At 41.8% G+C, this 25,811-nt stretch overlaps 1 protein-coding gene across 3 annotated transcripts in view; it reads right to left on the bottom strand.

Moving 5' to 3' along the window:
- Window positions 1-25,811, bottom strand: part of LOC117751981 (protein Dok-7-like) — a 33,362-nt gene that overhangs the window by 6,163 nt on the left and 1,388 nt on the right. The window contains exons 3-11 of one of the 3 annotated variants that reach the window (XM_034569100.1): window positions 25,028-25,258; window positions 20,583-20,783; window positions 14,972-15,091; window positions 11,468-11,566; window positions 10,508-11,280; window positions 7,626-7,674; window positions 6,867-7,463; window positions 5,620-5,708; window positions 4,304-4,370 (exon numbers count right to left, since the gene is read on the bottom strand). In XM_034569100.1, coding sequence (XP_034424991.1) covers window positions 4,304-4,370; window positions 5,620-5,708; window positions 6,867-7,463; window positions 7,626-7,674; window positions 10,508-11,280; window positions 11,468-11,566; window positions 14,972-15,091; window positions 20,583-20,783; window positions 25,028-25,258 — 2,226 coding nt within the window. The remainder of the gene's footprint in view (window positions 1-4,303; window positions 4,371-5,619; window positions 5,709-6,866; window positions 7,464-7,625; window positions 7,675-10,507; window positions 11,281-11,467; window positions 11,567-14,971; window positions 15,092-20,582; window positions 20,784-25,027; window positions 25,259-25,811) is intronic. The other 2 variants (XM_034569102.1, XM_034569103.1) reach the window with 2 other exon arrangements.

The following is a 25,811-nucleotide window of genomic DNA, read 5'->3' as shown; positions in this document are numbered from 1 at the left end:
ACTAAAACCCGACAATCTCATTTGATTTTAGGAATAATAAAATATTCAAAAACCCACCACCAGCTCACACTATTCACGTCTATGCAGGACTGTGAGTGGATTAATGGCAAGCAGTGCACTAGGGCTGATTTATAACAAATACAAACATTGAATCTTGGGGAAACTTATTATACGACCTGTTCAGATTCAAAATATACAGTCGACTAATTTAAACAGAGCGTTTGAAGGAGTTTGCCTTGTGACCCAGCAGAGGGCGCTCTGAAACGTCCCTCTCAGGTTGACCTATGGAATGAAACATTGACCTCTCACGCTAGTAATGACATGTTTGCTACAAAAATGGACGGCAGCAAGCAAAGCCCTCCCTCTTTGAAGCATTCTGGGTCAATGGCAAAGTAAATAACAAGAACGACGACGACTCGCCAGCAACAAACGTGAGGCGGTGGAGGCACCACGGGCGACCGGAGAAACCTTGAGTCAACAACCTCAGCTTACCACAACATCGTAAACATGCCATCACCGATGAGATGGCGTGCAAGGAAGGGCACGCTTCCAAGCTCATTCGAAGGGATTGCGTGTCCTTTCAAATTTGCCCCAACTTGATTTATGGTTAAAAGTGACGGCCCCACTCTGCGTAAGCAGGATATTCTCCTGTCGAGCTCCAGCACAAAGCGAACCTGACGTACAGAATAACAACACAGAGCTGATGTGAAGAGCTGGGTCAGAGCTTTAACTGAGGTATTGACGGTTGAAGATCAAAGAGAATATCTAGATCACAAAGAAATGATTTCTAAACGATCCCTACAGCAAAGAGAAAGAAGTTCAGAGCGAGAAACACTGATGAGCTCAACTCTAAAACACAAAGGTTATTTTACACCTCTACAGTTAATAAAAAGGAAATTTATTCCATATATAACAAACAGTCTTGTGTCAAAGTCGTATTGTAAAACTATAAAATACAGCACAAAATACTGTATAGCCTGAATGCATCTTTTCAGCTGCAGCTCGTTCAAATGCGTGATAATCTTCAACATTTGGGGACAAAAGATTTCTTCTGCTCTCGCCTCTCGGTAAACGGCAGCAGCGGCTGCAGCGGGCATTACCCTCGGGACGCACATACATCAGCGAGAAGCAATTAGACGCCAGCAGAGTCTCCGCAGGTGCAGCCTTTAACAACGTCAGAGGCCTGATGCGTAATTGATCCTGCCAGCCCCTGCCGAAGAGTGGTGTTTTATAATGGCTGCCATTACAGCCGTGGGCTTTACCCACAGCTCCGAGGCTCTCTATTATATACTATTCAAAAGCCTCCGGGGGGCGTTAGAGGCCGAGCTTCGTGAGCCAGACCTCAACCAAGTCAACTGCTTTTTAAGGGGAACAAGGGTCAGCTGTGTCTTCAGGGTAAGAGACCTGCTCCAGCCGGTTTTCCACCTGTTTTACTCTAGCAGGAAGATATTTTTGCTGCAGAGGTGAACACACGTCTGATGGAACCTCAAAATACCAACATTTCACACACACATTATTTCTTTAACACATTTACTTTGCAATGTCGTTTTTAACTGTCAAATCTCATTTAGCAAAAGTAAAACCAAAGGCCAAACATTTACTTCAAGTCACACCTGCCAACAAGAACTTCACTGGACCAGCACTGTCCCTTTAAAATCCCATCCTCCATGCAAGACACCAGACCCGCCAGCAGGAGTCACTGTTGCAAAGACAAAAGCCATAATCCCTCACTGGCTTCCCGTTTGATAAAGCAAGTTGTAGGACTGCCAGGAGTGCAGATTTGCATGATAACGAAAAAAGCAAAGACAAAGGATCAGGTGTGTCAGGCACACAAATAATTCAAAATGTACACGTTAATCATAAAAACGTCTATTGGTTACGAAGTATTAGCTACCAACATTTGACAAGTTCACATTAGCTACTATCTAGACCTGATTGTAAAATTGTGTTGATTGGTTTTTAAGTGATGACGTCAACAACCTGTGCACCGAAATTTTCAGAAATCTTCCTAGTTTCTGTTCTGGTTCGAGGTGCCGTTTATGAGAATCTCCCAAATTATTCCAACACCACGTGAATGCACAGTTACACATCTTGCAATGAATGAACCTGAAACATTAAGGAGTTAAGACTTGTACCACCACGGCTACAGTGTTACAAAGTTATGAAATCAGGAGCTAATGTGAAGAAATATAACGTCACAACACAGTTTCAGCTCCAGGTGCCATCACGCCTGCATCCTCACAACTCTTGAATCACTGGACTTGGCCTCGTGCACGTCCCCGTCCATTAACGGCCTGCTGAGGCGAGGTGACGGGAGGGAGGACATGGCGGCCGAGATGAGCGTGCAGCTACATGAACCTGACTGATGGGTTTGGTGCCACGTTGTGACAGCTGCTGGGACTTTGTCGAGCAGGTGTGCATTAGACTGAGGGCATGTTTCTGGGTGTGTGCGATGCTTAAGTGGCCAAACGTCCCCTGACAACTCCCCTCTCACCAGCGCAGGTATCCCTCCACGCGTCACTGCACGCTCTGCTCCGTCACATATCTGCGTTTAATTGGCTGTTACGTAACTCGGGTTTATGGAGAGATGAAAGTTCTGCTTGACGCGATGAAGAGGAAACGTCGCTAAACCGAGCCCTTTATTCTAAATTACATAAATGACTGATTCCTGCATGTGAGTCACCTGGGATTAGCTCTGTGAATTTAAACAGTACAGGGCAACAGCTGTCTTCTTTATAACATACAATATTCTACAATGACCGAACACATAATGCTTTGATTCTAAGTATTTCATAATCACAGAACTGAATAATTATTCCACCTGTTAAATCTAATAAAATATTTAACCTGATTTCTAGGTAGCGACCTTTTCTTCACCATAAGAAAAGACCACAGCCTGAAGTGACATCTCCTTGCTTGAAAGAATTCATATAAACACAGCTATGGATGAAAATATGAAAGCAGAAAATATTTTGACGAGAAAGGTCTCATTCATACACATACCTCCAAATAGGCCCTTAGAAAACCACAGTTAAATTCCCTGGATCCACATTTTTATTTGGATCCACATCAAATTGCACACACTCAAAAGTATCCGTCCCCTCTGAGAAATCAAGGAAAATGTTTCACAATGTTAGGAGAGAAAAATAGTGAAAGAAACTAGAATTATCGCACTGCGGCTGTTTGCCAACCCGTGCAGTCAGTGTAACCTTCACCTTTGACAACTGAAACACATGAGGTCATTGTGACCTCGACCTTTGACCACCAAAATCTAATCAGTTCATCCTTGAGTACAAGGGAATATTTGTACCAAATTTGAGCCACTGGCTGTCGCCGGTGAGGAGGCATAAGAATCCTGGATGCATGAGTATTTATAATCCTGCTAACAAATGCAGACAAAAACATGACTCGATTGGCCGAGGTAATAAATTGATGGATCATACAAATCAAGCAAAGAGCAAAGTCACTTCCAGTTTACCTTCAAAATGACATAATGGAGTGCCGACTTAATGATTAAGTCTGAAAGATGAATCTCCCTCTGCCTCAGAACAGACTCTGCATCGATTCTACCAACAACAATGACTTGCTTTCATTATCACAACTATCAAAAACACATCGAGTTTAAAATATCTATTTATTACCACAAAAATAGATGGATATTTTTCCCCAGTTTTAAAGGATTTACACCTTCAATAGGAACGATGGACCATTGGGAGCCGAGAGCACAGACATGCAGGGGAAGTCAGAAAGACAAACTAATAGTCTGCAAACATAAAAATATGGAATAAATCCTCACTCTCACCCTTTGAAACTTTTAAACTGTTACTACTACACACTGCTTTCAGCTCAGTTCTACAACATACATTAAACCAGGACTAGGCTCTGTTCACATACACTAAAACTCATTTTAACTGAACCTCAGCAGCTGTCTACACTATGTCCACGCAGCCACTTCATGGAAATAACTTCCTGTCAATGTCACAGCCCATTAACCTGGATTAGGTCACGTAAACATAGTGTGTGTGTGGGTAATGTTCCTTCCTCAATCTGCTATTTAACGACCCTCGTTTTATTTATTCCTTCATATCGGTTCATACACAAACGGGTGATGTGTTCGTTTCAAGTGTATGAGCCATCAACTTCTAATTCTGTAAATGGTTCCTGTTTATTCTATGACGCCTCCACAGCACTTATCTAAAATGGTCCATTGAGTAGAAAATTTAATCCATTTTGACCCGATTGTTTATTAAACTTAAAACTAAAGAGTCTTTATTACGTTGTTTAATGTTATGACGTCACCCACCTTCCGTCTCTTGATGGAACCTCTGCTGACCACAGCTGCCCATTAACTCGTACTTCTTTCCCCCTGCCTGAAACACACACACAGTTGATTTTAATTTGCAGTGAGTGAGTTTGTTACATAAGCAAGTGATGAAGAATGTCTCCTCGACAGTTCAGAGGACACGTCAGGAGTATTTATAGACAGACGCTGATATTCAGGATTTAGTCAGAGCTCAGGGATAAACCTGGCACTTACAAACAAGAAATACCTCATCAATATGGAGGCACAGCCATGCAGCCATATTGTTTTCGCTGTGCACACAAAGGGATTCCTCGATGGGACCGTGATCACAATCACAAATGAAAAGCACCAGAAGAACGATGCATATTACTCCAATCAGCAATGCTAACTTTTTTATTATACGGCAAAAAAGCCATTTCACAATGACGTCATCCTAATAGGATAATACTGGTTGTAGACGTTAATGTTTTATTAATATATATGGTCTATATAAGGTTAAGATTGTGTCCATTGTCCGATCGGATTCAGAGATACTTCGGAAGAAGCATTTTTGAAATATGCACAATGTCATAACTTCTTCCCAGTGACTGTATATAAAGATGGACGCCATGTCTCCACTTCCTAATGCTGGCGTGAATTTATACGTGAACAAACATCAGTGTGATAAGAGTTATGGAAAAAGACAGAAACCATCTTTAAGAAAAATGTATTTGACGTGTACTTTGATGCTATATATATATATATATATATATATATATATATATATATATGACCCATGTCCCATCTGCTAACATGGAGAAGGCAGGGTTAATGGCCTGTACTGCAGCCAGCCACCAGGGGGCGATCAAGATGATATGGCCTTTAGGTAGCTGTCATGTCGTCCATCTTTATATAAAGTCTAAGGTACCTGCTGATGCTGCCCCTGTATACAGAGGTGTACATTCTAATATTTAAATTAAAGCTAAATGCTGAACTAAACCTCGTGGAACCACTTCTGTACTTAACTTGTAGAACTGTAAAGCCCATATTCATAATTCTTATTTGCATCATAGATTCTTACAATCTGTACAATCTGTACTTACTGGACAAGACCCTTTGAGACCTAAAATACTGAGTGAACAACATCCCACTTGTGGCTCTTTCAATCAAGCTGCTTTACAACCTGTTCTATAATCTCAATTAATTGGTGTCCCTGTGATATCACTCCTCACCCCCCCCCAAAAAAAGATTGAACTCATAGCACGAAGAGTTACCCAGTCAACATGTGTGAGCGGTTGATAGCACAAGGGGGATTAGAGAGTTTGGGATTGGCGTACCTCGGAGTTCCTCTCTGGCGCCCGATTCTCCATAATCTCATAAGCAGGATCAGCTCGGCGTCTCTCCTCTCTGCTATTAAGCCTTTTGTCTGGTGAGACAGAAACATACAGTGCGTTTTAAATATGTAAAACACTGAAAACAATTTTGTTGTGGCTTTTAAAATCCATTTTGTTAATCAAAGCAAGAGATTCCTGGTTAATGTCAGACACATCAGAGTTTTCATGCTCAGAGATCCAACATGCTGCAGACAGTCACCTGACGTAAACACTATAATCTGACTAACACCGAGTTTTATAATCTAAAAAGTCTTTATGTAAAACATCAGCATAGCGTTCATAATCGGACAATTATGTCAGGTAAAGTGGCATCAACATTATAAACCAAGTGATGGTGGATTTTATAATGAGACACTGAGGATGAGAAAATTGGAACTACTGCTCAATTGTTCATAACTCAGAAACGCGGGATTGTAAACATATTTCCTCTAATTTGATTGGTCGGCAGATGTGAATAACTCGTAGCATCAATGAGCTTTAGGATGTAAAATGTCATCACTACATCCTTTGAATGGAATTTTATCATAATTATATAAGAGAATGTTTGTTGCAAATTTGAATAAATTCCCTTCAAGTGTTTATATATATATATATATATATATACGGACGTGTCAGACGGGAAGACTGGCGCCATTTAGTCAACATCGTTTGAGGATAAAGATTAAAAGTTGAAAATATCTTTAATCATTTATAAATGCTAGATCAGTTATAAGCCATTAATACTTCAGCTGTGAAAAATGTGGTAATAAATCCATTAAATGCTTAAGAAGTTTTATTATCCATTTATTATTAAGGGCAAATAGTTAATCATTAGTTGTAACTTATAAACCCTTTATAACAGGGGCCTTATTAGAAAGTTATGACAAAGTTTGTCATCCGAAAAAAACAAATCCACCATCAGTCAGTCAGTTCATGTCAAAGCTCATATACATTAATCATTTTGTAAACTTTGCTTTCAGATCCACCAAAGAGCAACAAAACAAAAAGAAACCACAACGAGTACACAAGCAGTTTATTAAAAAAAAGAAAAGAAAAGACCAGAGGAAAAGTGGGTTTTTATTGATGACAAAGAGCAGGAAGAATAAAAAAAGAAGAGACTCTTCAGAAGGAGCCAAGAGGAAACGGACGCCAGAGGAATCGTAGACGCTTTGTTATGAGCTGAAGAGGAAACTGGTAAAGAGGCCTCTTACCTTCAGTGGCCACTGAGCGACCATTCATCTCCTCATAATCACAGAGCCCGTCCACGCTCCGTGATCCATCACCGTGACCTTGATGGAGCGGCGTCTCGTGAACAGCCGCTTCATGTTCGTGGCTTCTCTTCAGGTGCGGCCCTGATGGAGAGCTTTGGAATGTGGGAGCGTTCCTGAAGCGAAACATTTCAGCAGGGACGACTCGAGGAGGAGGGTGGCAGTGCTCTCTCCGACACTTCAGACAGTTTTCATAAATGACATCTCGGCCCTTCTTCTGTGGATCTTGTACGCAGCCTCCACTTGGTGCCGGTTTGAGCTCGTTTCCAAAAGCAGGGCTCATTGATTCATACAAGTTCAGTCTGGTTTTCTCAATCTTTGCCTCAGGCTGCCTGTCCGTGCCTGGAAAGCCCAACAGATCCGCCAAGAGACTGGATAACTTCTCTCTCCCTTTTATTGGCAGCGGTGACTCCTCGCTCGCCCCGTGGAAGCTTCCTGAGCCAGAGGAGACCTGCAGTTTCTCCTGAACCGCCTTCGCTGTAATGCCGAGTTCTGAGGCAGCGCTGGGTCTGCACGCTGATTTGTCAACACTTTGATCTGCTGGATTGAGAATATAATGTTCCGGAGGCAACAACTCTTCAACACACTTTGATTTCTGTCCAAAATCATGACACAGAGCTGCGGCTGCTGCGGTTCGTCCAAAACATGCATCACACCTTTTCATGCATGCAACGTGCACAGGATTAGTTCAGCTACACTTACCTGTTACGGCAGCTGTCAGTGAACCACTCGCAGGAATGCACGGTGTCCCCTGTGGAATGATCAAGAAAATACACTCATTAGATTCTTTCCATAAAAACTACAGCCTTAACCAATTTATAGGCCTTTCACAGACGATCACATCAGCATTTGTTGGACAATAAAACTTTTATTTTACACAATAAACCACGCAGAAAAGATGTTCATTTAATTTAACATTTTTAATTTCTTATTTCAAGTTCTATATATATATATATATATATATTTGTGTTTTCTTCTTAATTATAAGGTTTCTGATTAAATTGTTAAATATCAAACCTCAATTCATTTTGTTGTAAGAAGGTTTTGATAATGGCATTTGGGGATTTCATGACTGGATTAACATGAGGCTTTGTGTGTCAAACAGTAAGCAAACATCTGAGTCTGGTGTTTAAATATGAGGCACCAAAGTAAAAGGCTGGTAGTGATCCTTATTTATTTATAATCCCATGAAAATACACCAATGGGCTCATCTGTGTATTTTCTGATCCGTGTCTCAGCCAGGAGCCGACTTGTTCCCCCGAAGATATTAATCTTTAAAAACAATTGGTGGCAGTTATGTAGCTTCAATTTCATAAAAGGTTTAACTAATTTCCTTAAACACATGTGCACTGCAGAGCTAAGATTAATGCATCAGGAATAAATCATGCATTTGTTGGGGCCTCTTTTCAGATGTGGATTTATAAACAGATTCATAATAAACATCAGGGCCAATATTCATTGTGTTGATGCAACATGTCATCCAGAGCAGTGATGTGGCTCAGTGATGTGTTTAAATAGTTTCTGAACAACAATGAAGCGTCATTTCAGAGAAATAACATCTATCAGGCTTTGGCTACACAGCTTTTACTTATTATCTGGATTTTTAATAAGAAAAGAGATTTTTGTCAAATGTATAATTCAAAAACAAGGTCACCACAGTGGACTGCTTTATTTCTGAGGTGTCATTAATGTCCCTGAATGTCCTGTACACCACTGTCATGTGACCACATCCATTACATGACATATTCCAGTGTTCCGCTTTGATTGATGTCTGATGACAGTTACAGCTAAATCATTTACGATAAGTATAATCATACATTCATAAATACATTTTGAAATGTGTTTACGGTTTAATATTTATAGTTTTGAAGTAGCCCTTCGACTGTGAGCCATTTAAACACCACAGGGGGGGGTTTGTGTTGCTCAGGGTGAGATGTTCCCTCCCACACTGATCCCATCTGATCCATCAGCTCCTCCCGTTTAATTTAGTTCGCTTAGAACTGGCAGAGGAACAAAGAACAGATACTGCAGAAATGTACCAAGTTTACATGATGAACTAGATGCACCACCAGCAGATGGAGCTGTAGATGTCACGGCAAGTATTCAGTAGAGTGACATGAAAAGAGCTGGGTGTTTAAACGACCGGGGTTTGAACATATATAAACTATACATCACCACAGGCACCAGTAAATATAAAATCAATAAAAGCAAAACACCAAACTGTTGAGACATAAAACTGCACATCTCAAAATCGTTAGACCCCCACTGGTCGATACTAAAATCTAATTTATCTTTCAATACAGTTACTTAATGCAACTATAAGACACGACGATGAAAGCAACAGAGGAGTAATTAGTTGATTAGTGATTGTAAGAATTAATGTGAAGCTATTTAAATAATAAATTAATCATTCAAGCGCTGCTGTGACAATTTAATTTCCCTTCATCCGTCCGTCCGAGAAGAAAAATCACCATCACCGCAGAGAACAAGACGACTAACCTCATAACTCAGACTGAGGCCTGTACAAGAAACCCTACACATCATAAGCTCATGTTGCATCTTGCTTTAAAAAAAAACCAATTAAACTCAGGTAATATTCACTTCAGACTTTACTAATGTAGCGCATTTAAAAAATATAAGACATAACCATGTTAAGCAATGAATAGAAGGTGTAGGAAGAGAAAAAGTGAAAGTCACTCAGAGGTCTGCCTGTGCTGTCAGGTTGGCGGCTGAAACGCTAAGTCGCTAAGACAGATGGGCTGTGGGACTGTTGTGACACCGAACGCAGAGCGGCATCACCGTCAGCCGGCACGATACCGCAAAGGTCAATTGACAGCGAGCCACGGAACAGATGATACAGTGATGATAAGGCCGGCTCGCACAAGCTGCTACTGCACGACAGCAGGTTACACAACAGAGATGTTATTTTTCAAGTTTGAACCCCCCCAAAAAACATAAAAAATGGAACTACAGCCGTTTCTGCACACGAGCATGTTTTTACTTTGTAGTGTAAAGTAGGGTTCACTTCATTAACAGTGCAGGTCATCATGTAGAGTAGAACCCTGATTGAGTGTGTAACCCTCATACGAATGTTCGATCCTCTATGGGTATAAGCCCGACATGTTTACATTTGGAGGAGAGCGTCAGACAGAGATCCAGGTTATTTTCTGTAGCACTACAAACGCTATATGAGGAAATGGTAAATGCTGTGTGTTTATAAAGTAACTTTTTCTAGTGTTGATGACCATACCAAGCTCTTTACAGTAGAGCTTTTGCCACATTCATACAGTGCATCTATTAACAGGACACAGACTCTTTGTCCACATATTCCTAGAATGGAGGATATGAGAAATGTATTCTCAGTTCTTTATGTAGTGTATATTTGTGCATCATGTGTTAATATTCAAACGCTATTTGTCAATTATCCTTGTTTTCTATTGCCAAGGTTGATCATAAACAGCCATGATTAATCAGTGTAATTTTGGTAATAGTTAAGAGACAAATAATATATTAAATAAAACAAGAATTGATCAGCATGTAAACAGAAACCTGGTCCAAACCCTATAAGATCTCTTCCTTCTTACCTTAAAGCCACCACACACTGAGCAGATGGCTACGATGGTTTTGGAGACAGATGTGACGGAGCTGCAGATGTGGCAGGAGTCAGGATGTTCACTGGAGGCCACCATCTTGTTTTTACTCTCCTCTGAGTGTTGGCTCATTGATTGTTTGTCAGTAGTTTCTGAGTCACGCTCACAAGTCGTGACGCTGCTTTTATCCCCCCGCGCCGACTCTTCAGAAGCGTCTTTAGTTGGGTTGGAGGGTTCCTCGTCTTTGGCGCCCAAGTTTCCCTCTTGTAAAAGATTCCTTGGAGAGTCGTGCAGGTACCTGAGTGATGTCGGTACCTGGTACTCGTGTCCAGGGACACTGGGGCAAGTACAGGGACTCAGGTCTTGAGTCAAGTGGGGAGGCAAATTGAAAACAGAGCCAAAGTCGTCCCCAGAGGTGATGTCCAGGCTGCCTGTGTAGGAGGAGAAACTTCCAGAGTACGAGGAATGGCTGCCGGTGGCGATACCGCTGTCAGACGAACTCTGACGGCCGATTTCCTGAAGCTGCCGCGGGGGCTTGGCTGGAGGCCGAGTTCCAGCCCCCTGACTGACTGAGAGCTTCTCCATGCTCTGCAGCGCCACTTTGGCGGTAGCATGGCTGACGTTTTCCGTCGGGGCAGAGGTCGGTTCGGTCCAAATGGCCAGCCGGCTGCCGATGCTGCAGTCCGATTGGCTGGTGTCAGAAGTGTCGGAGGAACCGGATATGCTGCGGTCGTCTCCTCCAGCAGACGGGCAGTACGTGGACAAGGCTGCAGAGGAGGAAGACAATATAATGAAGTTTTCATCAGGGATGCATATATCAAATTGTTTGTCTTCCGCCACAGTGATGTCAAAACTGACAAATCAAGTCATGTGAGATTGTTTTATTTACAACAATATTAAAAAGAGTTTTTGGTGTTTAGGGCAGACACCCGTGTACGTCAACATGTTTGTTACCTGTGCTGCTCCTGTGAGAGAGCATGCTCAGTCGCTTCTCCAGCTCCTGAGTCTCATGGTTCAACTTCTCCTCCACGCTGGTCTGACTGCCACTGGTATCTGGATCCAGAGAGAATTAGAAACACTCAGTAAGTTCAGCCACAAACATAAAGAAAACTAATCAAACCAAGCAGTGATGAGATTTACTGAGTGCTGCTGCTGTCGCTGAGACGTGGGGGCAGACGTGACGCAGCTGAGGGTTTTGTTCTGCGGGGACACAGCTGCGACAACAGCCTCACTTACTCCAGATAAACGCGAGGAGACACTTTAAAAACACAAGGGTCTCACTCATCTTCATGTGGCGTCATGAAAACAACATTTCAGAGACGAGAACAAACGGCGCGTCAACAAACACGGTTGAAGTGGTGGTGAACACTGGACGGGCAGAGAAAAGGGTCACACGGGGGAGCACCTTGCAACACTGCAGGGTTTATTAATAGCGCGGCCACATGGCTCTGTTGGTACGTGCTCTGCTGCCGCTGGTGATGTGAGGGGATCTAATGTAGCTCAGACCGCCAAGGTCAGCTCTGACGCCAGATGGATTTTTTTCGAAATCCACCAGTGTCTGAAATGTTAATGTGATGCAGGTAAATGGTGTAAGTCCCATTCTACATGTCGAAAATGCACTGTGACAAATTGTTAGATGACTTCAGTGAGTGTTGCAACTGGTATCCATGAATTTATACGTTTGAAATACTGTCGTTGAAGACAAGGAGATGTAGGTCCAGTCCAAGATGCACATATTCTCCACTGAAAGATGAATTATGCATCTCAAGAATCCAACGACCCCAAACCTGAGTATTAGGGTCATCAAGCCCAGAGATTTCTATAATAAAGTGAGAATAATGTCAAAGTAATGAGAATAAAGTATTAATATTAGGCTACGTGTCCTTTTACCAGAAGATCAGTCCATTACTTACGTTAATATGAAGAATGTTGAGCAGCAAGTCAAGTTATATTTTTGTACAAATTTCACAACTAATAAATCCTTCATCTTTTGACAGATCAGCACCATATTATCAAAAGCATCAGGTCTTTGAAAAGATTGTTCAAGAAACTGTCTGTTCTGAATAAAGAAAGAACCACATGGACTTGGAGGACAACACCTTATGTTGAAAGAATTTTCTCAAGAAACATTAAGATTGGTTCCAGATTGTAAATGCAGAAGTGGAACTCCAGCAAACATATTAAACACATTTATTTATATTTTCTTTTTCTCAAATTGTACAATCACAAAAAAAAAAAAAAAACAGATTAGAAAAATAACATCTTCCACATTGTCTCCACAGCCTGAGAGATTATCACCATCGAACCTGCTGCCACATATTCCATCTGCTCCCCATCTGAACAGGTTTCTTTGCTGTCGCCAACATGAGACGAGCCAACAGCTATGACCGAATGCAGCTCAGCCCAAGAGATCACAAAGGCATGTATCATGGGTAATACCTGCTCAACTGACAGGTGTCATAGCCAATCACGCTCGGCTGTATTTTTGCCCATCGCTCATCCCACCTAAGCTCCAGTAAGGCCACCGCCCCCCCCCCCCCTGGCTCTAGTAGCAGAGACGACACCGAGCTGTGAACGGGCTTAAAAAATAATGTTCTGCTATTTATGATGAAGGAAAAGTAAATAAACAGACACTTAGTAGACAAATTAAAGTTCTTGTGCGATAACGAATCATAAAATCTGAGTTTATTCAAGTCAAATCTTAGTTTAAACCTTATTTATTCATTTCCAACATTTCAGTGATGAAATGTAAGACAGGCTCCATGGGAATAAAGTTTTTCCATCCTGGACACTGAGCAGAAAGATGGACACACGACAGCGTGCAGACACGATTATGGTCTGCAGAGGAAGATGAGGAGGAGTGGGGGGGGGGGGGGGCTGGTATGCATTGGAGGGGGTGCGTTGGTGGTGGGAGGTGGAATCCTGAGGATGAGGTTACATACATACCCGGAGTGATTAGGAGGCTTTGGCTGCTCTTGCTTGTGTGAACTGCGACTTTGAACCCCTCGCCCCCCCCCGCTCCTCCGACATCCTCCCCGCTATTTATTCTACTACGCGAAGCAATAATAGGGGCATGAGCTCAACCTGCGTTCGGGCGGCGAGATGTGTTAAAACCAGAATATCGAGAGAGACACACACACAGCTCCTGTTATGTTGCTGACTGGGTGAGAATGTAATTTTTTTAACTGCCAGTGTGGAAAACAGAAATGTGTTGACACATTCTGTTGCTCGATCTTATATTACTAAACCCAGTGGGCAGCGGGAGAGCAGATAATGTTTAGCAAAATGACAGAACTAGGAAAACTCACATAAGATACAATGGGTTTTCTCCTGAGTCTTGGCATCCCAGACCTTGTCAGCTATAAAATATTTAATTTATATGTTAAGGTCTAAAAATATAAAATATTTTCATTACAATTTCCTGTAAAAGAACATATTCAAAATGCTTCTTCATCTCATCAGCAGTTCAAACAAAAGAAAGTTTGGCACAGTGAAATTACATTGATTAAATTGGTTATCAAAAGTGTTGAGGATTATTTATTTTGCCATTTAAATTAAACAGTAATAAGCCTTAAATTTTCTTAGCCTAGAATTTAACCAGATACTCATCGGGTTTGCACAATGGGAATCAGAAGAAGAGCTGAGGGTGGTCAGAGCAGAGCTTGGTGCTCCTGTGGATTTATTTGTATTTTATTCCTTTTTCTCTGCTTATGTTCCATGTTTTATTCTCATCGTTTCTTCCTTGTAAACATTAAGAAAAAGGTTTGACTTAAACTTTAAGTTAATATTTAAATATTAGGTCTAAAATGTCAATATTATTTAATAGACTAGTTGAAATACAACTCTGCTGTAACAGTAGTAAAAACACATAACGGCTATTTTGATCTCGGCTTTTCCTCCAGCAGCATCACACCCTCAACTATACATAGGCGACAACTGAGTTTGGTGCCATAATCACAGTAAGTACAGTAGTTATCCTCTTCTTGATATTTAAGATGAGCTTAATCTTTACATCGACTCAAATTATAAAACTGCTTCTGAGGATTAACCAATTACATCAAAATAAAAAACAGCTGTATGTTATAATTCAGTCACATGAAAGCTCGTCCATCCACGGAGAAACTCTCTGACTCATTCTGCCAGAAATGGACAGATTCCAGGAACACATGCATCACACCTCACGGCTATAATAAATCCCTGAAAGCACAGGAGGGGAGCGATGCCTGCTTCGCTACAACAATGTTGAGTGTTGACTTAAGTGTTTGCTCGCACTCCTTGGCAACAACGCGGCGGTTCATTATCCAAATACTGTGAGGATCATACGGAGATCCACCTTCTGTCTTTAAATAAAAAAGGTACTTGTGACTAAACTCGCCCCCGTCCGTGCAGACCTCACACATGCCGCTGGGTTTCCACTCGCTTCCAGCTAAGCAGCATTAAGAGACCTCTGGTACTGACCTGGCAAAACGGGCCGCAGTCCAAAAGGGCCTCTGGTGGGGGAGATGCCTCGGACGATGCAGTCGAACAGAAAGCTGATCTGCTCGCTCTCAGCAGATGCCAGCAGAAAAACACCGGCCCCTGTAGAAGGCAGACTTCAGTTAGTCGCATGGTTTTTACTGAAAAACTAGTAAAACTTTATTCAACAGGTGCAAAGGAATGAGAAAGTTAGTACAATCATTTGAAAGTCTCCAATAACAATTATTGGCAGGGCTGCAACCAAAGATTCATGATCGATAAATCAATGCTTTGGTCGATAACAGCATTGGCGAGTACTTGTCCCAGAATTCACTTCTTCTGCACCGCTTAAAATCAGAAAATGTGCTGTTCTGCTACGGGCGAGTACGTGTTTATACAGCGCCGAAGAGGAAGTGATTTTTAGGAGATTAGCAATAATTGCTAACTTTTAGAAATGTGAAAGGTTAGTTTATTTACTTTGTTAATTTATTGCGATATCAAAGAGGATACAATGATGCAGAGGTCAGAGGTCGTGCTCTCCTGACCTGACTGACACAAATGGTCGTCCATTACAAGGCGTCGCAAATGAAGGGTCGTGCTGTCGCCCTGTCACTCAGACCACCCATGTCAAGACTGACCTCTAATCACATTCCCTACACCGCTGTGGTCGTGAGCGAGATCAAAGCTCAGCGGCAAAATCTGCACCACTACAAACTCAAGATTTAGTAAATGTTATAATAAAGATCCGATTAGGAAGTTTGTCACATTTAAAGAAAGATGCAAAAGGTGGAACACGATCAACTCATGTGTGGAAGTGAATGACTTCAGTACCTGTCAAGCTTTTCACAGCAGGTGAGTGGACATCAGGTGCACAGTCACTGGCCACAGAGCAAAAATAAGCTCCAAGCAAAACAAAGAACAGGTGGCACAGTTTGTCTGGTTCACAAAAGATAAGAACTCGGCCTCTCCGCTCTAAAAGCTGATAAAACAGCATCTGGCTCTATAGAGCTGAGTGACTGTAAATGAGCTCAACTCTTCACAAGCGCTAAGAGGAAAGTCTTGTCCTGTTTTTAACAGCAGGAAGTGAGAAACTAATGGAATTAAATTTTTATAGGTACGTTTTAACATTGTGTAGTTTAGTTGACCCTGAATTTAATATAGAAAAGGAACCATCGCCTCAGCAGCACAAAGAGCAGTTACTGCTGTTAAAGTATTGTGACTGTTTTTAATGCAGCAGAACAAGTTAAAACCAAAAAAACTCTCACATTTTATCTTCATCAACAGTTTTCACACATGCAACAGTCTCAATCATTTGGAGTCGTGTTAGTTTCCACCTGATGGATTCACTCTTAAAAGCTCAGGTTTGGTCTCCACCACCTCCTGAGATAAATCTGGCTCTTAAGCTGTCGAATGCTTCACTAAGCTCACCAGCATTAACTTTGCCTGCCATATTGGCTGAACAGGTGGTAAAGAGCTTTAAGGCAGAAGGAAACACCCAAACCACCAAACCAAAAGAATGTAAAAAGGTGTGGGGCTGAAAAACAAAACAATGAGTGGAAATAGAAATCAAATAAAAACCTCTGTAGAGCAGAAGGAAACTCAAACTGAAGCCAGGTGATAATTTAATGATATAAAAATGTATAAAATTGTGAATTGCTAATTTACAACAAAGAAGAAAGTAGATCATTAGTCACCAAGATTTTCCTGTAATTTGTTTATTATAGTATTTTCTTATTTACATCCGAGTGTCCTTCAGTTGGATTAATTTCATGACTGGTTTGATGCGACTGCTGCAGTTTCCCACTGAGAATATTAAAGCATCTAAATGGTTTTTCAACTTGATGAAAGTTTAAAAATGATCAGACGAACGGATGGATTGATGATTAACAGTGTTTTTCACAGGGCTGCAACTAATGATCGTTTTCATAATTAATCTGCTGTCATTTTCTAGATTAATCAATCATTTGAACTGATTTACTGAGCTAAACAGCTCTGCACACACACACACGCACACACACGCGCGCGCACACGCTTGACTTTCCGACTGAAACACTAGAAACACTGAGGATAAACTAACAAACAGGACGCGAACAAAAGGTCGAACAAATGCACAGTTCAGTTACAGCCGCTTCATTTAGAAGTGACAGATCCAACACGTTACACCACTTCTCCCTGTGCTGTGAACACGCCGTGCTGAGAGATGACATGTCGCAGGAATGTTCAGCCTTCAACGACACAAACCCTTAAAACACAACATTCGTGTTCGCACTCATTTCCGTTAATTGGCTTTAAAATACATATTCGAGTGAAAGTGATGTCTGACCTTCATATTCTGCGAGACCCACTGCCGAAGAGGTAATGGAGCTAAATAAATCACACATCACATTCTCAAGTGTCATGTTTCCAGCGGGCTCATCGTGTAACCGTGGCGCTCTGATGTCTGCGGCGTTCCCCTCGTGTCTGCGTCCGTCCCCTCCAGGTGTTGACACACACACACTCGTCTCTACTTTAATGGTTTTGTATCTATTCCAAGACGTAAACTGTGGTTTACCACAGTGACACGTGTAAGTGAGCGTAGGGAAAACAGAAAGGCAACTCCGATGTTGAACTTCTCTACAGACTTTATATCCTGCAGCAGGTCTCTTGTTGTCGTGAAGCAGCTGATTTCTAATGGTTTCTAATGTCAGAGGGCAAAACACTAAAATTAGTAAAACTGTCTCCTGCCGTCTACATGACAGTTGTGGGAACTGTTGGGTTTCGCTATCATTTTTACGGTCTCAACTGTACTATCTAAAGTGTCTTGAGGTACAAATAAATGAACTTTAAACTGAACTTTGCGATAACTATACGCCAATCAAATCACCAATAACAGACAATAACTGGACTTCATCCAACTCACAAAACAGTTGCATCCTTCGGTTGTCAACACTAGATAGAACCTGGCTGCAGAGACTTCCTTCCATCCAGCCACAAAAGCATGAATGGCGTCCACCGCTGTTCAACAAAAACTTCCAGGAAACTTCTTCTACACCAAACTCAAACTCAGGAACTCATGGACCTTCCACAAACTTCTGCCACAGCCGCAGAGAAGCAAGACTGTCCTCTAAAAGTTTGAGAAGTTGATCATCAGTTGGGGAACAGTACTCAACAGTGACGGAGCAACAGAGCGGCAGGTTGTAAACTTTACAGTCTTCTCTTAAAAAGGACCACATCACAAAACTAACTGATGGTAGAGAGCCAGGTGAAGGAAACTGGGAGCAACACAACGTAGTAAATCGTAAAACACAGTAATTTGTGACTTGGCTACTTTGATCGTCTCAGGTCTGGTTTACAACTTTGTCAGCAACAGGGCAGGAGAGAAACTCACTACAAACATTTACTGTCTGATGTTCTAGAGATTGATGAGAAACATAAAGTTAAATAACACAGTAAAGTACAGTAGTATAGTGCAGAAAGAGAGTTCTGCAGCTGAGCTGATACTACAGGGGATGGATGGTATATTTGTAGATAGGCTTGACGAAAAATTTATATAGGAACATGCATCTACCAAAAACCACAATCTAATAAATTAAAGACAACTCCAGAATCATTAATAAGTAATATTACTTCAACATGCAGAGTCACCAGGGGAAACTAAACCCTATCTGACAAGGCTACAGGGGCATTTTCAACCTAAAATGATTGAGAGACACAGCATCATTCCAGTAGAACCATGGCAGAAATGGCCCAAGACAAAAGTTACACGTGTCCACATACTTTTGGCCATATAGTTCGGCAAAGTGAACCAGAAAAGATGAGGTCAAACTGTAAAGAGCCAGAAAACACTTCCTCATCTTGGAATCAGACACAAAGTGAAAAACTGGAAGAGCAACTAAATTAAACAACAGCTGCAGCAGAAACAGAAGAAGTCCCAGACCGCTCTCTGCCCAGAAAGAATACGTTACTAGAAAAGTCCTTTAAATTTGAGACACTCAAACAAGAGCTGATTGGAGAAAAATAAATAAATCGTAGAACGCTCTCATGACGACATCTGCACATCTCACCCTTCTGGCAGCGATAAAAAACACATCTGAAGGCTGCTTTTTCTCTTTCTTTCCTCTTTGTTTCATAAAACTCCATCGAGCATCTTTGTTAATGTGTCCGCCTGAGGGAGGCCAGATGTACGAGCAGACAAGAGGAAGGAAACAGTCAGTGACTCAGTTCAACGCACTGATCCAGACACTGATGTTCTCCGAGCAGAGAGGCCTCAAACACAGGAAGCAGGACTGAAACATCCTGGACGGCCTCATTTAAATCCATTTAACGTTCAGATTGTTTCATAACGGCTTCTCTAAATACAACATTAGACTTCATTTTCCCTCGTGTTCAAACTAAATTTGAATAAATAAAATAGCGATATCCTCTATAAATGACCCAGTTATGACTCCACCGCAGAGACATTTTTCATCCAATGATCCTCAATATTCACAGCACTGCTCGACCGAAGCATTGTTTCTGCCGCCGTCGCTCAACAAACACAAACCACATTAGCAAAAGTTCGGCAGAGCAACTTAATGATCAAATTAATTAAGAAAAACTCTGAATTAAAAGCAAACAGGGGCAGTCTCACATGACGTTACTGTTGTGGGAAGGAGCCTCATTCATTTATCTGGTCTGTGTGGAGAAGCCATGAGGAAAAACACAGCTCACATCACGATTTAATGAGCTGTTAGCCGCTAATGATGCAAGAGAGACCTAATGATATGACGAAGATGGTGTTGTACCGAGACTGATCGACTTTCCTTAAAAACTAATTTATTTGTTACGTCTTTGTGAACGGCAAAGTCCGGACTCAGTTTTCCTGATATTTTGCATAGTCTCTAAACGGCTTTGTTATTTCAACTTTTCCATTTTTCACTTTCCAGTCTCAATTTTGATGTTCTGTTTTGTAACCCTGCGATTTTGTCAACTACTCACTGTTTTTGTGCTTTTAAATAAATCTTCTAAATGTGCATTGCTCATTAATCTTAACTGTTTTTTCACGCAGTTGCTTTATTTCCCCTCGTCTTCCCCAACATGACGGAGCGGTTTTAGCCCAACAACCCCTTAACTCTCTGCCTTCAAGAACCATCTGTCAAACATAACATAATTTTATGGGCTGCTTACCTAAACACATCCACATGTGGCTGTGATGGAAATTCATCTTGAGATTTGAAATAATGAAATTCTCAGACTGGAGTTGCCTTTGAGTCTTTATAATAGTAAGCTCTGCAGAGGTTACACAACAAGCACGGGTGCTCAAAATGGAACTGGCCGCAAGTTCACAAAAGCCAGAACTTATACAAAGAGGCGTTTCATAAAACATAATATGAAAAAAGACATGAAAGACATGAGATCATCTGTGTCTGTCCGTCCGCTGTAGCAGTTGGAAGAAAAACATCACCAAATAAGGGCATGCACCCTGTTGATCAAGGTCATAGCAGTGAGACACCACCAAGTAAGGGTTCCATCCTGTCAGGTAGACAGTATCACAGCAGTTAGACACCTGGTCAGGGGGATTTCCAATACCTTAGACACTGGTCAGTTGAATTTTCCACTACATGGCACAGAAATAATAAAACAGCCATCGACTTACAGTATCCACATCTCGTTCCCCCCTCGAACACAAATCCGTTGGGTACAGGTCCATATCGGCGCAGGTCTGGAAGGTTCCAGTGGCCGATGATAACCGGAGGGACGTCCCGGGCCAGAGCCAGCAGGTTGTTGCACAGGTGGAGAGTTGCAGGTCCGCTCTCCAGCTTGGTCCCTGGTAACACTCCAACACTGAATCTGTGAACTGAGCAAACACACAAACTTAATAAAAAAGAAGAGAACAGAGGCCTTTCAGTATTATCTCTACACTTTTAAAAATCGAGTACAGTTTCTTCAGTTGAGGGACTCGCATTATAATGGATGAGTCTTTCCTATACAGAGCTAACAGACCATTAAAGACGGGCTTTGGGTGCTTCTTTTGCAGACTAACAATTAAGACTGTTGACTTTCACCAACGAGCTGTGAGGGATGAATAATAAAGTTTAAATTGCGCAGATTGAATGGAGCAACAACAAAAATTAGTGAATATGACTTTCTTTGGACTTTGACACTAGATGGGAAAGTTGTCTCAGACCTGCCTCACATTAAACACATACATATACACACAGCCCTCACATGGTCACATATACAGTACGTAGATGCCCATACCTAGCAAAAGTTTCGATTACAAACGCATATCCTCATGCATACAAATAACATAGAGGGATCAGCAAGACATTTTATCACCTCCACTAAAGACGAGATATTTTCTCCCGTCAGTTTGATGGTTGGTTTGTTAGCAGGATGACACAAAAGCTACTCTTGGAAGGATGAGACATGGGCCAAGAAATTAAACTTTCTGGCATGGCTCCTGACGAAAGGACAGATCCAGGATTTTTTCTTTTTTATCACTTTAACATTTCTCAGATTTCCAAGGGAATAATTCAGGGATCTTGATGATGAACAAAAAAATCAGGCATATTTAGAGGACTGACATCTACGAGTGTGTGACTTATTTTTATGCAGCTTGATTGAATCTATTGGGCTTTGGCAGGGCTGTCATTCTAGTTCCAGGGTGCAAAGGCAGATGGGGAAACATTACACTTTTAAAATAATAGCAAGTGTATACTGTACAAGTATAGATACGTATTTGCACATTTTTCCAGGGGTGAGTAGATATACAGAGGATTGATGGACGACTTAGTTTTGAAGCACTATGATAAACTGTTCTTGAGACTGGTGGTACATGCAGCCCTGCTCCTGTACCCTCTGCAAGAAGATTAAAAAAAAGATCAGTCTACATGCTGCATCACCTATAGAGGCTTTATATCTAAACATACAGACATGAATGGTATCGATTCTCTCATCCAGCGATTATTAAAACAACTAAAATGTGTCATTTGTGTGGGCATGTCATTAAACGTTTTGTGAATTTAGGGGTTTAGGGGTCATTGTAGGACTGCACTGTATTAAAAAACAGAGTCCCTAAACAGCGATTACTTCACTGTGGATTAGATTTCATTCCCCAATAAAAAGGAGAAACAGCTGCAGAGAGAATGAAATCAGCGAGGGGACCCCCGAACGCAACGCGCTCACATCTGAAGCCCGAAAGCAAATCGATCAAAGCCAGTTAAACATCTGTGGAGCCAAAGAGGAAGAGTGATGTAAAATTAGACCTCGTGTTCTCATAGCCTCAGTGCTTCGTCTCGGCCTGGGGCTCTGGGGAATTTCATTCAAAGCGTGTGTGTAGTTTTTCCCCCTGCAGCATCGAGTGAAAAAGACTTTCGCGGCACCGAACAAACTTGAGTGATGGAGGCGACGATGAGGAAATGTGGGGCCAGCTGCGTCGCGCCATCGCTCATGTTAAAAGGGAGATTCATACGCTGCCACACAACAACAAAACCTCTGCACGCAGGCCGGCAGGTGACATTTCTGCAGGTTTGGACACACTCCACTCGGTGGCATTAACATCCGGCCGCACACACAAAGGACGGGCACACAAAACACATTCTTCAAACTCCCTAAACAAGTGAACAGACACGTGCACATATGCATATTTTATCATCAACAGCAAATCAAGCACCGTGTTCTCTTCCACACAAGCAGGTCCCATAACATTGTCTGGACTCCTGCCACCAGCTGAACAGTACAGTGCTAATAATAGGGTCTGTTTGTTTCTCTTTATATAACTTGCATCATAGACCCACAGACTGTATACAGGTCAATGTGAGGCTACACTATTCCACAGGGTCGGTAATGTATTTCGGGAGGAAAGACGAAACAGAACCATGTGACTGAATGACGACAGTTTTGTTTAAAGAACGGTTGGGGACCCCGACGTCGAATATGTCATCTTTTAAAAGTTGATGATCTATCAAACAGAAGTGAAAGATAGAAATCACAGCTCTGGATTTTAAAACTCTTACCACTGTGCCCAGCATCTGTACCAACATCACTGCTGCCGAACAGATTTCCATGAAATTTTGAGAATAGGTGCAGCACAAACCTGACAAAGAACTAATTAGGTGTTTTGAAGGGGATACAGATAATGTCATCTTGGCAGAGGTATGCACACTGGCTGCCTATCTAGTTACAACAGTTTTAAATCACACACAATAATGTTTGTGTTATTTTAATATTTTACAAATGGACGAGAAGAAGAGACAAGGAACCTAAATGATGTACAAAGCAAACAAATGCAGAATCTTTCATAAACTCATGATAAACACCCTGACTACATTAAATACTAACTGGGTCATGCTTACTTAAAAAAAGAAAAAGACATTGAGTAATAATTACTGGCAGACGAAACTTTCTGTAAATATGAAAGTTACTTATAATCATTATAAGAGACAGAAAACATGTTTCCCCCAAACTTCCCCTAAAATGTTTAGAAACTAGAATGAGCGTAAACCTCTGCCAAGGCCTAACAGTCCCCTCATGAAACCACATAAATTTCACTAGATCCAGATTTGGATCTGCATAGTCATTAATATCAGCCCCCTAATTATGACCAATTTCTCATGACCCATGAATTATTCTTTGAGAAGGCAACAAAAATGTTGAAACCCCCCCTTAATCTGCTGGATCCATCCTCTGATGCAGATCTGAATTGAAACGTATTGGGTTGATTTCTGGTTTGTTGCCCACCCTTCCACAAAATTCCATGGTAATCTGTTTAAAGTCTTTGCAAAACAGAAACACAAATGGAAACATAACCTTCTTGGCCCAATGAGTCTGTCAGACTTCCAAGCAATTAATTCCTTTATTTCTTCCAGACTGGACGACTGTACCATGCTGCTTGAATCATCGGTACACAAAGTGCTGCCAATCCAACAAACCTGCAGCGACTCTTAACCCTGTGTGTTGCCTTCATTTCACTTCCTACAGCAGCTTTTGCAGGATCCTGCTGATCACCTGCTTTCAATAAATCAAGCTCCTGGATGCAAGACTTTAAACTCTGAACCGAGCTCACTGAATGCAGAGCGACAGGTTTGCTGATGTGGCCAAAATAAAAAAGGTGGAGAAGACGAGGCAACAAAAAACAATAAGTGACCGAGACTGAAAGTAGCAGCAGATAAAAACACCAGGGCTGTCCCCAGAATCACTCACTTACCCATATAGAGTTATTTGACATTTGGTAGTGCCGTCTGAATGTTAGTAGAATTGTATCCCCTATGTAGTGGACTCATTCTATCTCACTGTGCATTACTGAAACAAAGTATGTAACCAATGGCCACTAACCAAGCAATATATACCATCATGCATTGCGCTGATGTTAAGTGAACTTTAGAAATTAAGTATGGGACTTTCCACCGGACATTGTGACGCACTTTCCAGCGCAGAGAGAATACACCAAGTTGTGACATAACCCATATCTGTACGGAGCAATAATGACATTGTTACAGTCTTCACATCAAAACAAGACAAATGCCAGATTTCAAAACCATTTCTACATTTGTGGCTTGACTGGCGCAATTGTTATTGTGTCCTCATCTTCTGCAGTGGTTCAGTATTAAAGTTACACCACTAATCGTTTCTGTGTGAACCAACTAGTACTCAAATAACAGCAGTGGACACATTTTTGTGCATTTCTTTGAAATTAGAGTAATCATATATAGACTTGTTTTAAAACCTTCCACAGCTGATGTGCACACAAGTAGTCATCCTTCCTCTCGGCTTCTATTAACTTCTGAACTTGGGATCTGTTGCTCATGAAAAGGTGGAAACTTACTGAGCCTAAAAACTGTTTCCAACAGGTTTGGTAAATTACAGGGTGCTTTTATCTGACTGCAGTGAATTTACCCACAGTGAAACCTGGCAGTGGGATGGATGAACCAATCCGCTTGTTCAGAATCGCTGTAACTACAGAGCGAGCAGGTCAGATACAGTGCTGTTGTGTACAATGCTGAGTCGTTGACATTTCCCGCAAAGTTTTTCCAGGAGAAAAAAAAAAAAAGAAAGCGATACACAAATCATGGGAGTAAAAGCACCGACAGATTTTCTCACCCTCTCCGAGGCTGTATTGGAGGCGGACGTCCCACGCCTGCAGGGTCTCCCTGCTGTCGAAGCCCAGTAGAGCGGCTTGGTTCAGGCAGAGGATGCCCAGAGTGAAAGCAACACCCTCATACCACTGTCCTGCCTCCAGGCCACAGATCTCCTCCAAGGTGACACTGGCTCTCTCCTTGTTGCCCTGCGCTTTGTCGGACTTGTCTTTAAAAACCAGCAGCACGAGGCAGTCTGGAGGAACCAGAGAGTTAATATTAGACATGACGTAGTTAGAAAAACGCGGTTTGAGGCAGATGCTACTTAACCTTACATTTCCATAGGAAATGCACAATTTATTTCCAATGTTAAGTGTCAAATAAGATGTATTCTGACAAACAGTAGATGTTGTAGTGTCCTCTTGTCTTTGGCACTGTGAAACAATCAGTGTCAACTGACAAAACAAGACTGTGTGTGTGTGTCTGTGTGCGTCGCTCTCCTTCACACCAACACACCTCCTAACACACATAACTGAGGGATGAGAGCACACAGCTGTGATAACACTGACACCGAAGATCTGAGGACGAGCAGCACCCAACCTCCGTCTAACCTGCGGAGCACGTCAAGCTGCTCAGATCCACATCGCACAGGAACGTTCTCTCTGGAACAGTTTTAGAGCGACACACACTTCATCACTCTGAAACCACAGAGGCTCAGCTATTAAAAAAAAAGAGCCAAGTCATTGATAAATGGGTTCAGGGAACTTTAAACTCTGCAACAGGCCTAGATTCACTAAGTGCACATTCAT

This window comes from Hippoglossus hippoglossus, chromosome 18 (genome assembly GCF_009819705.1).
Source record: "Hippoglossus hippoglossus isolate fHipHip1 chromosome 18, fHipHip1.pri, whole genome shotgun sequence".
NCBI classification, from domain to species: domain Eukaryota; kingdom Metazoa; phylum Chordata; class Actinopteri; order Pleuronectiformes; family Pleuronectidae; genus Hippoglossus; species Hippoglossus hippoglossus.
This window is presented reverse-complemented; position numbering and strand designations above follow the sequence as displayed.